The sequence below is a fragment of the Dipodomys merriami genome, unplaced genomic scaffold (assembly GCF_024711535.1).
Source record: "Dipodomys merriami isolate MVZ:Mamm:240054 unplaced genomic scaffold, mDipMer1.0.p SCAF_174, whole genome shotgun sequence".
Classification (NCBI taxonomy): Eukaryota; Metazoa; Chordata; class Mammalia; order Rodentia; family Heteromyidae; genus Dipodomys; species Dipodomys merriami.
In genome coordinates, this window is record NW_027203093.1 from 1,721,036 (window position 1) to 1,734,765 (window position 13,730).

General features: G+C 67.9%; 2 protein-coding genes across 7 annotated transcripts in view; one reads left to right on the forward strand and one right to left on the reverse strand.

Annotated features, from left to right (window-relative positions):
• Positions 1 to 7,810, reverse strand: LOC138829643 (protein FAM83H-like). Of its 3 annotated transcripts, none has more exons than XM_070026093.1 (5): positions 7,757 to 7,810; positions 4,893 to 5,354; positions 3,832 to 3,996; positions 3,626 to 3,750; positions 1 to 3,468 (listed from the first exon to the last, which is right to left on the reverse strand). In XM_070026093.1, the coding sequence occupies exons 2-5, from the start codon at positions 5,337 to 5,339 to the stop codon at positions 822 to 824; spliced, it is 3,384 nt and encodes a 1,127-aa protein (XP_069882194.1). In that variant the 5' UTR covers positions 5,340 to 5,354; positions 7,757 to 7,810; the 3' UTR covers positions 1 to 821. The 3 variants fall into 3 exon arrangements, with proteins under 3 accessions (XP_069882194.1, XP_069882192.1, XP_069882193.1); XM_070026091.1 differs by lacking the exon at positions 7,757 to 7,810 and adding an exon at positions 7,385 to 7,452; XM_070026092.1 differs by lacking the exon at positions 7,757 to 7,810 and adding an exon at positions 6,862 to 6,991.
• Positions 6,487 to 13,730, forward strand: part of LOC138829647 (IQ motif and ankyrin repeat domain-containing protein 1-like) — a 27,032-nt gene continuing 19,788 nt past the window's right edge. For 2 of the 4 annotated variants that reach the window (XM_070026109.1, XM_070026112.1), the window contains exons 1-4: positions 7,742 to 7,949; positions 8,699 to 8,817; positions 9,066 to 9,154; positions 12,514 to 12,594. In XM_070026109.1, the coding sequence (XP_069882210.1) occupies positions 9,070 to 9,154; positions 12,514 to 12,594 (166 nt within the window). In that variant the 5' untranslated portion in view covers positions 7,742 to 7,949; positions 8,699 to 8,817; positions 9,066 to 9,069. Of the gene's footprint in view, positions 6,625 to 7,741; positions 7,950 to 8,698; positions 8,818 to 9,065; positions 9,155 to 12,513; positions 12,595 to 13,730 lie in introns of those variants that run through there. The other 2 variants (XM_070026110.1, XM_070026111.1) reach the window with 2 other exon arrangements.

The following is a 13,730-nucleotide window of genomic DNA, read 5'->3' on the forward strand; positions in this document are numbered from 1 at the left end:
ACAGGTGTCCATCCAGACTTTTATTGTGCTTGTGTTCCCCTCTTGGCTTCTTAGCGCTGCCCAGGGAATGGCTGGAGGGCAGACTTGGGGGGGGGCTACAGCCTGGGGGCAGGGTGGTGCTTCCAGAGCCCCCGCATCCCTGCCCCAGTGGCCTGTCACCCCAGGAGCACCCCAACACTTCCTCACAGATAGCTTTACCTTTACCACAGCAGGAGGGTGGATGCCAAGAAGGTGGCAGGAAGCTGAGAGCACGCAGAGCCCAAGGAGGGTGGAGGCAAGCACAGCAGGGAGCGAGAGGACAGAGCAGGGCCGGGAGGCAGCGTGCCCGGGAGGCAGCGGGATGCCCTGAGACAGGAGCTCCTGAGAAAACAAAAGGCCCGAGACAGATCAGGAAGTCGAGGCACAAAGTGATGAGGACCCTGAAAGACACGGGACCCAGGCAGAGCCAGGTCCCTGAGGTGAATGGCAGCCCCCAAAGGGACCCGAGCCCAAGATGGCGGAGGGGACAGGCCAAGGGTGCTGAGAGGAGCCCTCGGCGGAGGATAGGCCATGGGTGAGAGACAGGGCAGCTGCCAGGCGAATTCAAGTGGAGTGGGGCTTGGGGGACACTCGTTGGGCCCCAGGAGCAGTCTGTGGAATGCTGGGTTTGAGGAATACTCCCGGGCCCCAGAAGTGGAGTCCAGGGACACTGAGGTTGGGAAACCTCCAGTCAGGCCCCACAGAGCCTTAGCACCAGGGCCTGGTGGTCACTACTCAAACACGGACCAGGGCCACCAGCATGACAGACTCGAGGCCGGTGGCAGGGGCCCGGCCCGGTTCGATCACTTCTTGCCCTTGAATGTACCCAGGATCTTGGGCATGAATTTGCCCACCTTGCTGTCCCTGGTGTCCTCCTCGGCCAGGCTGTCCCCTGCCCCGGCCTCCTCCTTTTTGCAGAAGACCTCGAAGCGGCTGTAGACGCGCTTCTCCTTGCGCATGCTCTCCATGCGGCGCAGCAGCCGGTCCCGCTCCTCGGCACTGGCGGGCAGCGTGCGGCTCAGCCGGGCCTGCGGCCCTGTGCCGTCTGAGCGGAAGATGGCCGAGCACTTGTCCTTGTCGGACATATCTGGGGCCAGGTCTCCGGCCGCTGGCGGGCGCCCCAGTTCCGGGCTGCTGTGGGCGGGGACCCCTCGGTGCTTCTGGCCGTGGGCGCTGATCTGCTCCAGGATGGCCTTGGTGTCGTCCCGCAGGTTGCTGCTGTACAGGGCGTTGGCCGTGGCGGAGGCCAGGCGCACCCGCCCGCCCCGCTCCTCCGCGGCCTCGGCGCTGTCGCCCCGGCTCAGCGATGGCCGCCGGGGACTCTCGGGCTGCCCGTTCTCCTGGGGCGCCGCGGCGCCGCCCTCCTCCTCTCCACGCCGCTCGCTCTTGGGGCTCAGCAGCTGCCGGAGGCGCAGCGAGCCCTTGCGCAGGGCCTCCATGGGGCCGCCCGCCGCCTCCTCCGCGGGGCCGGCCTTCGGAGCCTCTGCGGAAGTGAGGCTGCTCCTGCGCTCGGGCACGGGCGGCACCGGGCTTGCCCTGCGCTCGGGCACGGGCGGCACTGGGCTGCCCCGCCGCTCCGGGCCGCCCTTCTGCTCCATAGGCACCGTGGGGGGGCCGCCCCTGCGGGCGGGACAGCCGGGCGCGGGCGGGCTCCCTCTCCGCTCAGGCCGCGTCGTCGGGTGGGCGCCGGGCCCCTCGGGCGGAGGGCTGTCGAGGCCCCGCGGGGACGCGGGGAGGAAGCGGGAGGGCAGGCGCTCGGCCCCGCGGCCCAGCGTGTCCAGCAGCTGCGCGGCGGTGAGCGAGGCGGCGCCCGGCTGCTGCTCGGCCTCCTGGTGCAGGCGCTGCGCGAAGGAGTCGCGCAGGTCCAGCAGGCAGCTCTCCAGGCTGCGCCGCTCCGCGCCTGCCCCGCCGGGCGCCGCCTCCTCCCGCCAGGCCTGGCACGCGAGCGCCCTGCTGTGGCTGGCGACGGCCACGGCGCAGGCGCCGCCCGGGTCGCGGGCCGGGCCCTTGTACTTCTCCAGCAGCTCGGCCACCTTGGTGGAGGCGGCGGAGCGCACGGCCTCGCCGCCCGGGCCAAGCGTCTCGCTCACCGTTTGCTCGCGGTGCAGCAGCTGCACCTTCTCTGTGGCGGCGGCCGCGGGACCGGCGGTGCCCTCGGCCTGGGACGCGAAGATGAGGGAGGAGCGCAGCCGGGAGCTGCGCTGGATGAGCGGCGTGAGGCGCGAGCGGAACGAGTCCTGCGTGGCGAGGCCCGCGTCCTCCGCGCTGCCGCCGCCGCCTGGCCCCAGCGGCCCGCGCAGGGCGGGCGGGGGCGGGTCGCGGGCCGGGCCCAGCACGTCGTCGTCCGAGGCCTCGGCCTCCAGGGGCAGACCCTCCTCGCCCGCGTCCTCGCCGTGGCAGCCGCTCAGGTAGGAAGCCAGGCGCCAGTGCCGCAGCCCTGCGCGGCCCTCGGGGCCGCCCCTGCGCTCAGGCTCCGCCTCCGCGTGCTCCGGGCCCGGCCGGCCCGAGACCTGGCAGGGGAAGCGCTGGCCCAGGTTGGGGCGCAACGCCCCGCCGGGCTCCAGGCCGCGGGGCCCGGGCCCGAAGGCGGGGTCCGAGCCGTGGCGCACCTCGCGGGACGCGCTGGACGGCACGTATTCCAGCCGCTGGTGCCCGGGCCCGTCCGCGCCCACCTCGGCAAAGCGCGGCCCGGGGCCCAGCTCGGCAAAGCGCGGCCCGGGGCCCAGCTCGGCAAAGCGCGGCCCGGGGCCCAGCGCGAACTCGTCGGGGTCAGCCAGGCCGGGGCGGCCGGCGCGGAGCTTCTCGAAGAGCCCTTGCGGGCGCGCGGGCGCGCACTGCGGGTCCCACTGGTAGCCCTGCTGGTAGAGCTGGTCGCGGTGGAAGTGGCTGGTCTGGAAGCGGAGGTCTTCGCCGTGGCTCAGGAACGTCTGCCGGGACACCTGCCGCGCGAAGTTCTCCACCGCGCCCGCGCCGTCGGCGAAGCTGTGCCGCTTGAAGGCGTCCACCTCCAGGTGCCGGGCCTGGAAGAAGCCGCGCGCGCCCGGCTCCGCGCCCGGCCCCGCGTCCACGTCCAGCCGCCGCGGGAGCCGCAGCCCCGCCAGCCCCGCGTGCGGCTCCTCCCGGCGGAAGGCAGACAGGAAGTGGCGGTCGGGGTCCAGGAAGGAGGGGAAGCCCAGGCCCTCGTCCCGGGGCGGCGGGAACAGGAGGTGCGCGCGCTTGGGGAAGGAGAAGGGCGCTGGCGCCCCGAACCCGGGGACGCCCGCCAGGGGCCCGGCCCCCGCGTACGGTGCGACCGCCATGGCGTCCATGCGGGCCAGAGCCCCGGCCGACGGCACCAGCGGCTCCGACTGCGCGAAGAGAATGCGGAACTCCTCGTCGAAGCTGGCGACCAGCTCGCCCTGGAACACGTGCGCCAGGCTGCGGTGGATCTTCTCGAAGGACCACATGAAGCTGTGGGAGGTGCGGGCCGGGGTCAGGGGAGGCATGCGGCTGCCAGGGCCCGCGGGTGGCCGGGGAAGCAGGGGCTCTGGGCTGGGGGGGGCGTCATCCAGGGAGGGGGGCTGTTGGGGAGGGCGGGCCAGGCTGGGGGACTCCCAGCCATGCAGACCTGTAGCTGCCGCTCATCACAACGGCGCAGTCCACGAGCAGAAACTTCTCCTTCACATGGCCCTTGAAGGACTTCCCTGTGCGGCAGTAGTAGGTTGGGCCCGCCACAGTGCGGACACGCAGGAACTGAGGAGGAGTAGGGTCGGTCAGTCAGGCCCAGGCCCAGGCCGCCCCGCCCCCCACCCCCCACCCCTCCTGGCCACTCACATCCACATGGTGCAGATTGACACGACACTTGTCCGCCATGTCCAGGAAATGCTGCGAGTTCATCTCATCCAGCAGAATGTAGACTGGAACCCTGCGGGCTGCTGCCTCCAGTATTTCGTTGAGCAAATCCACATCGGTGAACATGTCCATCACCACAGCTACCACCTGGGGGCGGTGCCCGGTCAGGAGGGTGGGCTGATCCCTGCTTTCCCACCCAGACCCCTACCAGAGGGCTTCTGCAGATGTGCTTGGCGTGGGTCCCAGGACACAGCAGCCAACAGAAGGGAACCCCAAGGTGCGGCCGCTCTGCCCTTGTGCAGAGGGGTCCACTGGCCAGGCCTGCAGCGTTTTTTTTTTCTGGTCGTCGGGCTTGAACTCTGGGCATGGGCGCTGTCCCTCAGCTCTTCAGCTCAAGGCGTGCGCTCTACCACTTGAGCCAAAGAGCCTTCTGGCTTTCTAGTGGTTTACTGGAGATAAGAGTCTCACGGGCTGGGAAGGTGGCTCAGTGGTAGAGCGCTTGCCCTGCATGCCTGAGGCCCTGGGTTCGATTCCTCAGCACCGCATAAACAAAAAGAAAAAAGCCGGAAGTGGTGCTGTGGCTCAAGTGGTAGAGTGCTAGCCTTGAGCTGAAGAGCTGAGGGACAGCACCCAGACCCAGAGTTCAGACCCCATGACCGGAACCAAAAAAAAAAAAAGAGTCTCATAGACTTTCCTGCCTGGGCTGGCTTTGAACCGTGAGCCTCAGATCCCAGCTTCCTGAGTAGCTGAGTAGCTAGGATGACAGGCATGAGCCACGGTGCCTGGCTGACTGCAGGTATTTCTCTGCACAACTATCCCAGGCTAGCAGGGGCCACACACCCTGTGGACACCAGCCATACACACATGGCACCACAGCCTGCACTAACGGGACCTTTGGTGAACTTCTGACAGACATCTGGCCTGTAGCCCCCCCCCAACTCCCCCCACCTCATGAGTTTCTTCTCCCTGTTTCTCCCCCTGGTCTTCCAGGCTGGCTTAGGTAGGCAGCCCTTTCCACTGCCCACCAAGCCCGTGAGGAGCACCTGCTGGGCAGAGCGGATCATCCTCCGCGCCTCGTCCTTGATGCTGGGGCTGTCTGGGGGTGGAGGCTGCACCAGAGTGGTGACCTCGGTCCCCTGGAAGCCGAAGGTCAGAGGCCAGCCCAGGTCAAGCTCAGGCACAGCCTGGTCCGAGTTTACTGGCCAGTAAGTGCCGGAGGAGCCATCCATGTCCACGTCGGGGGGGCTGCCCTCAGGGGGCTCACGGGCAACATGCTGCGGGGGCTGCAGGTGGCGGCTCACGTGCTCCACCTCCTCTGGGCACAGGAAGTCAGGTGCCCCCTCGGATGCCAAGAAGCGGCTGTAGGCTTCTGGCCCCCCCTCGGCGAGCGCGTCTACGGCCAGGCGGTAGTACTCTCTGTAGTGAGGTGGCAGGTACCCAGGTGCCAGCGGGTTATCCCCCTGCGAGGAGCACTGCGAGCGGCGGGCCATGTTGGGGCCGGGGGCCTGGAGGCGCAGGGAGACACGTTACTGAGCGGGGCAGCGGCCCCCTCTTCCTCCCCTCCTGTGGGCACGGTGCAGGAGCGCCGTCAGGGCCCTTGGGAGGACTGGCATTCCACCCTTGTCTGGTAGACTTCCAGGGTTCCAGGGCCTGGAACCTCTAGCCTCTCCACCCTAGTCAGAACTCAAGGATTGGCGGCACCCCACCGTGGGACAGTGGCTCCAGTCTTAAGCCCTCTCCTCTCTTTCAGGATTTCAACTCACACTCTGGCTTTGGGAATCCCTTTTTCTATAAGAAGATATTTTATTCATTGTTATTTGGGCTTAAAGACAAACATAATGCAGACTCATCCTTTTGAGTTCTGTGACACTGTGCCACTCCCGGGAAAGTCGGGGCAGGCCCTCCACACCACTACACCTGGCCTCCAGTGAGTGAAGCACAAAGGGCCGAGACTGACTCATCTGGGGATGGTGTTGGTAAGCCCCACCCACATAATCTAGCCACACCCCCTTCCCATGCACAGGCTGTAGCCCTAGCCCCCCACAATCCAGCCCCAGCCCTCTGATCACTACGGTTTGTCCCTGCCAATCAGCTCCTCTGCCTTTTGCCTCGCCCACTCATCTTGCCACAGTCCATCATAGTAAAACCTCTCAGGGCTACAGCCTCATCATGCCGGCCTCTCGGCAAAGCTGGCACTAAATATCTCCCACGACTGCAAGAACCTTCCAAGCCTGAGCTAACCCCTACACTTGCCACCAGCGGCACTGAGGATGAGGTCAGAGGCTGTACCAGCAGCCCACGCTCCAGTGGGCCTTCCAGAGCCATCAGGCACAATCACTGAACACCTGATCCCTGCCAGCCTCCATGGGGGATGCAGCACTGGGGATGGCTTCTCAGGTGTAGGAGGTGGGGAGCCTCCTGCCTTATGTAGCACACAGGTTCCCAGAAGTGGCTCTGCCGAGGGGACCTGAGAGACCCGAGACGCCCTCGGCCGACAGATGCCACGGCCCAGTGGAAGGAGACCCCCGCCTCATGTGGAGGGTTGAGGCCTGCTGCGTATGACCCAGAGAACCATGCTGATTTGGTGGAAGGGAGCAGGTCAAAGGGTAACTGCGGCGCTAGGGTGCACCTGCTCCAGCATCTGAGGACAGCCGCCGGCTGCAGGCAGGTTCCCTTCCTTCCCGGTGGTACCAGCCCACCGGGGCTGCCAGACGGGCTCCGTGAACAGGGTCAGCCACGCGCTCAAACTTGCGCAGTATGGGACAGTGTCAACAGGTATTGGGGCACTTCCGGGAGTGGGGAACACGCACCGGAAGGGACTCTGCCCTCCGATCTCTGGGGAGGTGGGGTGTAGGTGAAGAGCATGTGGCCCAGGGGTGAGGAGCTTCCCAGACCCTGCTGCGCCCCCACAACGCTCAGTGGCTTCCTCCCTGGTGCTGGAGCGGCGGCACCCTCAGGCACAGGGGAGGACCTGCCGGCCTGCCCCCCACCCCGGGTCCATCCCACCCAGACCTGTGACTCAGCAGGAGGCCGGCACCTCCGACCTGGAGCCTGCGGGCCTCCGGGACCCCGTCCTTCCGGCCGGCAGGAACCAGGGCTCCTGGCGCAGGGCCGCCGCAGGGCCTGGGGCTTCGGGACCCAGAGAGTGGATGTGGCCGGGTCTGGGGCGGGCGGCAGGGCGCAGGGGCGTAGGCGCGGGGAGGTGGCCGGAGGCCGGCCTCCGCCGGGCGGAAGTGGCGGGCTGGGCGCTGCGGGGTGCGGGGGCGCCCCGGGAGCGGGGCCGCCCGGTACCGCACACGGGCTCGGGAGGGGGCCGCCCTCCTCCGGCCCTCCACACGGGCCCCGGCCGTCTTGGGGCGCGTCCCCAGCCTTCAGGTAGGCTGCGGGGGACGGGCGAGCTGGGACGCGGCCGGCGTGCCCTCCCGCTTCCCGGGGCCCCGCGGCGGGCGCCCCCCGCGCCCCCCGCCCGCCGCCCCGGCCTCGCGCACGAGGGTTCGCCCCGCGCCCCGCCCGCCGGGCCGGGAGGGGGCCCTACCTGGCCAGGTGTGCGGGGTCTCGGCACAGGGGCAGCAGCAGCCGACCGCCGCCCAGCGGCCTCGCGGTCCGGTCGGTCCGGCAGCCACTCCCCGGCGCGGCCCGCCCGCCCGCGCGGCCTGATTCACGCGCCGCCCCGCCCCGCCCGCCCGCGCCCGGCCTGCCCGGGCAGCACCTGGGTGGGGCGGCCCCGCCCCGGCGCGCCCGCATTCCTGCGCCCCCCCCCGCCGCGCGGGACCCCGGCCCGACCCCCCGCCGCGCGGGACCCCGGCCCGACCCCCCGCCGCGCGGGACCCCGCGGACCCCGGCCCGCGCCCCACGCCGGGGACCCCTGGCTCGCGGCCGGGGTCGCCCGAGCCTCCCGGGGCCCTACTTGTTAGACCCCGAGCCCCTGCGCCCATGGCGAGCCGCACACTGGAGGGCCCTGGCCAGACCCCCTAGCCCGACCCCCCAACGCTGACCCCTGACCCCCGCCCCGGAAGTCGGGTCGCCTCGGAAGTTCCGGCTCGGTCGCTAGGAGACGCGGCCTGACGCGAGGCGGGGCGTGTGCCGCCGCGGCCGGGCAGGTGAGGCCGGCGGGGCGAGGCGGGCGGGCGCCGGGCCGGGCCGGGCAGGGCAGGGCCGGGACGCACGGCGGGGGCCCGCCACGCGGCGCCCGCACACCCCGCCGTTCCCAGGCGGGCTCCCGCACGCGCCCCGCACGCCGGGCCGACCGGGCGGACCAAGGGTCCTCGTGCACTCGGAGGGCCAGACTCACGGGAGACGCTCACACGCGGGGACCCTCACACGGGAGGCCTTCATGGGAGACCCTCACACGCGGGGACCCTCACAGAGACGCTCACACATGGAGATGCTCACCTGTGCAAGATGCTCACACAGATCCTCACACCGAGAACCCCTCCAGCTGACCACTCACATCCTGTCCCCAGCAGACGGGTCCCCCACTGATACGGAATGCACGCCCAGACACTGAAGGCACGAGGATGCCTCCCTGACACACACACGGCCATCCAGGTCTCACCAGGTCCCTCACCCGGAGCCTTGCCCATTCCAGCCCTGCTGAGCACACACCAAACACACACGTATCACCCCCAGTTTGCCCGTGGAAGCCTCAGATGCCCCAAGGCTGAGCCTGCCACGTTCCACCAGGCCCTCTGTAGCAGCCACCTGCCCCTCCCCCTTTCCTGCCAGCCAGACTCCAGTCCCCTCCGTGCCCATGCCCTGGCTGTCATGGCCCTGTTTTCAAGAGGTCCTTACACACACACACACACACACACACACACACACACACACACACCGCCCCCATTCCCCACAGGGAGGATCTGACCCAGCCTGGAACAAGTGGAGGTGGGGAGCCCCCGGAGGAAAGGAACTTTGGGGTGATTCTCAACGAGAAGGCTGCTGGTTCAGGACCTGACCACAGCATCTACCAAGGTCAGGGCCAGAGAGAAGCTGAGGTGGGGAGGGGCCGGGCTCCAGGACAGACCCCGTCCTGGGGACTGGGACAGGCACCTCTCCGCAGAGGGATGGCATGCTCTCGCCAAGAGCCCTGGCCCTGCTGCCAGGCACTTGTGGGGCAAATGAGGGCTGGGAGCACGTGTTCCTGCTGATCGCTCAGCCAGGACCACAGCGGCGTGCGTGGACGGTCCTCTGTCCTGCTGAGTGCCTCCTCCCTCTCCCAGGAGGATGAGCAGTAGGAAGGGGGGCCCAAAAGCTGCATCGAAGAAGGGGCAGACAGCACCCGCTGGACCCAAGCCACGAGCTGCAGCCGGTGAGTGCACCTCTGAGCCAACACTGACCGGTGTGCCCACCACGGGCAGGGCGGGGCCCCTCGGAGCACCTCCCTGAGAGCCATCTTCAAGGGGTCTCCCAGTTGGCTGTGGTAGGCTAATGCTTCGGAGCTCTGATTTGGGCTTACGCTGCCCTGGGCCCTGAGCCCTGGGCCCCCGGGGCTGATGTGGCTGCACAGCTTTAGGGCCCCTGAAGGTGGGAAGAGGGTCAGAGGGGCCCAGTAGGTTTGAAAGACGAGGGCTTAGATCCACACTGGGCAGTAGGCTAAGTTGCCATCCACTCAGACCCCCGCTTGCTCTCTGTCTGCTGCGTTGCCCTCAGACCACCTTCTCCAAAGCATGTCAAAGAGCAAATGCCAGGTTGTGTCCTGCTGCGGGCTGGGCCGGGCACCTCCCCCCTCCCTTCAACAGTTATCTCCTCCCTGCATTTGCTTTTGTTGTTGTGGTGGTGGTGGAACTTGAACTCAGGGCCTGGGCGCTGTCCCTGAGCCTCTTCATGCTCAAGGCTAATGCTCTACTACTTGAGCCACAGCTCCACTTGGTTTTTTTTTTTTTTTTTGAGTGGTTAATTGGAGATGAGTCTCAGGGGGACTTTTCTGCCTGGGCCAGCTTTGAACCACGACCCTCAGATCTCAGCCTCCTGAGTAGCTAGGATGACAGGTGTGAGCCACCAGTGCCGGGCCTGAGCTGCATTTCTCCAGTCACAGCTGCACACACCTTCCAGGTGTATCTCTTGAGCTGTCTGCTCAGCCTGCAAAGACCCTGTGCACACCCCATAGGGCATCTGTCTAGGCCCCGGCCCAGTCATGTGGTGGGCCTGGCCTAGGCCGTGAGACCCTGAGCTGGGGGGCGGAGCTGACTGCACACCAAGCTGAGGTTGGCTCCTAATTGCCCAAAATAGCCCCAGCCGCGTCTGAGGCCACCCGTCCTCCTGGAATGAGGATAATGGGCACCAGACATGGCGTGCTGCCTCGGGATCCCAAGCTCTGGGTGCTGCGTGCAGTAAACAGGGCGAGGAGCTGGCCAGGGTGGGAGGCCGCGCTCTTCCGCGTTGCTGCCTCCCTGCTGTGTGTACCAGGCTCACCCCCAGTCCTCACCTGCATCCTCCCTGGACAGCTCCTGTGGCTGCGTGTCCTGGCCCCCTGACCCAGGATGCCTGGGCCCCCTGGCCCCACACAAGTGCCTTCCCTCAGCGGTCTCTGCCCCCATGATCTTCCTGGCAGTCTTGGCAGTGTTCTGGGTGGTGAGTGTCAGCCTCCCTTAGCATGGGTAAACAAAGGCCCACAGAGCTCCTGAAACCATCCTGACCTCAAAGCGCACATCTGCGGGATGCTCCGGTGCCCTGGCCACCCGCGCCCCTCCCCGAGCCCTCTCCAGGCCTTACCTGCGCCTCGAGGCCCTCGGTCCGGAGCTGCCCCAGTGCCACGGCCAGCTGCAACCCCTCCATGCGCACCCAGGCCTGTTCCTCCTGCAGCTGCTGCAGCCACAGCTGCTCCTCCTGCAGCTGCTGCAGCCACAGCTGCTCCTCCTGCAGCTCCTGCAGCCACGGCTGCTGCTCCTGCCACAGCTGCATCTGCAGCTGGACCTGTCGCCGCCGGTCTTCCAGCAGCAGCTGTTCCTGGGCCAGGCACAGCTGGACCTCATGGAGCCGCAGCAGCTCTGGGCCCAGGGCAGGCGTGGGCCCCCCTGCTCCCCAGCCCTCCATGTGTTCAGGCCAGGCCAGCGCCAGCTCAGGTCCTGCAGCGGCCGCCTGCACCGGCCCTGGGGCTGCCTGTGGCTGCTCTGACCTGGCCACTCTGAGGTGTGCCTGGGGGCCTGGCTGGGTGCTGGTCACGTGCTCTGTGGGGGCCACCCCCGTCGGGTCCCGAGGGCCCCCTGTGGCAGGGGGTGGGGGACGGGCCTCAGCGCCCGGTTGCCCAGCCGCCCTCTGGGCTCGGCCTGCCCTTCTGCCCCGGGGTTTGCGAGCTCGACCTCGTTTTCCAGACATGGCCCTGGATCCGGCGCCTCTTTGGCCAGGTGTGTCTGCTTCCCGGGGCCCGGCTCATCCACGGTCACCTCACGCAGCTCAGGGGGCATCCAGAGGCTGCAGTGGGCAACCTGCTCCCTGGCCACGTTCGCGCTCAGCCCCGGCTGTCCTGCGGGCCCGCCCGAGGTGCGGAGGCTCCCGGCCTGGCTCTGCCTCAGGCCTCACGGCCCCGCTCTGTGGGGCTGAGCCACGCCAGGCAGTTTATAGAGACTCGGCGGCCGGTGGCTCACCCGGCCCAGAAGGCTGACTAACGCGCTGACACAGGGCGCCGGACTTTACGGGCCACGGGCCTCACTGGCCAGACTGGGAAGGAGACGGAGAAACCGGAGGCGGCTCTCTCGGCACCTAGACGGCAGCAGCATGCCCAGTCCTGCCCGGGTGGCACCCCCCCACTCCCCGCCCCGCCAGCCCTGCTCCCGCGAAACTCAAACTGGGGCCACAGAGCTAGGAACTTCATCCGGGTCTCACTGGCCATCAGGTTCAGACCCTCACTGGCCGTGGGTGCCACGACCCACCTGGAGCGGGTCTTCAGGCCGCTCCCGGGCATTGCACCAGGAGGGGCCCTGCTGGGGCCCAGTGGGCCAGCACAGCCGAGAGCTCAGGCCGCACAGTGACCAGGCGAAAGCCCCCTGCCCCCGAGGCTCTGAAGGCCGAACAGCATTTTGAGGACGGGTGGGGAAGAAAGGAAAAGTCCAGCCTGCCCCCGAGGGCCCGGGGCGCTTGCTGTGGTCTCATTAGGAGGCCACTCCTCTGCCCACTGAATGGAGGCCCACGGGGCCCTGGCCAGCCTTTGGGTGCCAGGGTAGGGGGCTGGGGCCAGCACCAAGCGAGCCTTCCCAGGCTTCCTGTTGGGAAGCCATGCTCCAGCCCCTGGCCGGGGCTGACTCACATCCACACCCAGGGCCCATCCCAGCCGCACTGGCTGGACTGGTTTGCCCGGCCCGGCCCTGCACAGCGCACACCCCTCTGCTCATCCTGGCCCAGGGGGGAGCACCTACCTGGGAGCACTAGTTGGACAGAGAAGAAGCAGAGTGGGGGCCGGAAGTGAAGATGGACGGGGAGGAGCTGGCTAGCATGGTCATCCCAGCAGGGCCAGCAACATCCCGCCCAAGGGCCTATGTGGCCGGTGGTCCCTCTGGGTGCTCAGGGAAGAGGACCCGCGGCTCATTTGAGCGGCCTGCGTGGGCTGTCTGCTGCCTGGGGAGCTCCCAAGTGGCTGAGGCTCGGTGGCCGCGTTAGTGTCCCAGAAGCCTCCCGGGGTTAATGGGGAGTGGGGGAGTCTGACACCCTGACATGGCTGCCACTTTCTCCCAGGGAGACCAGGAGAGAGCAGCCAGCCCCAGAAGAAGGCAGGCCAGCAGGCAAAGGAGCCCGAGAGCCCCAAGGCTCCTGCAGGTAAGAACCTTGGAACCCTGCTTCTGAGGGGGGAGGGGGGAAGCAAGAAAAGCACCACCCTGGGCCAGGCTAGTACGGAAGCCAGGTGTGCGCACAGAGCGAGAACACGCGTCCACGCTGGGACACATGCGCGAAACTGGAGTGTGCCCAGGCACCGCGATGCCCTCTGCTGGCCTGAAAGAGGCCTGGCCTGGGCCGCCCCGGGCCCCGCTGGTGCCCTGTGCTCAGTGCCCTGTGCTGCCCAGCCCCCCAGTGCTGCGTCCCCCCCCAGCTCTGCCTCTCCCCAACACCTCCTGCCCTCCCTCAGGCTCTGCGTCCTCCCGGCTGGCCTCATCTCTGGTCTTGGCGTCAGGGCACATCCCCATGGACCTCCCAGGGCCTGGGGCAGGCTGGGCCTCGCCTGGGTCTGTGCATCCTGACTTTTGCGCAGCTTCGCTCTGGACAGGGCAGGGTGCAATAGGCCAAGGGGCTGCGGGACCCTCCCTCTTCCTGGTGCTGGAGACAGCCTGGAGGCAGAGAGCGCAGAGACTCAGTGGGGCTGGCCAGAGCACCGGGAAGGGGCAGACTGCAGAGGCTTCTCACCATCTGTTCCTGCTGTGCGGGAAACCCTGGTGGGGGGGGGCCGGCCTCTGGTGGCTCAGGATGGAGCCGTGGGGGCCAGCGGGACACTGCGCACCGCCAGCCCCTGCCTTACAGGTCACTTCTGTGGCCAGGCGGGCCTCCGGGCAGAGCAGCCCTGACTGCTCGGGGTGCCCAGAATCACAGATGCACATGGATTGAGGTAGCTAGTCAGCTGGACTAAAGATGAAGAGATGATCTCGCATCATCCAGGCCATCCATGGTAGCACAGGGCAGGAACAGAGGGGAAGATGGGGGGCAGAGGAGAGGACGTGCAGGATTGCTCAGGGTTATGTGACTCGAGTGTCTGGGGAAGGGTTCCGAAAGCTAACAAAGGCAGAAGCCGGCCCTCGCTGCATCCCCTCACACACCCAGAGTTCCTGGGGAGCTGGTGTCTGTGAGCCAGGCTGTGATGAGGTCCCTAGAGGAGAGCAGGCGCGTGTGGAGGTGAGCAGCTTTTGTCTCCCCAGGCAGGAGGCTGGAGGACAGCACTTGCTACCTCAGCAGCTGCCCAGCGA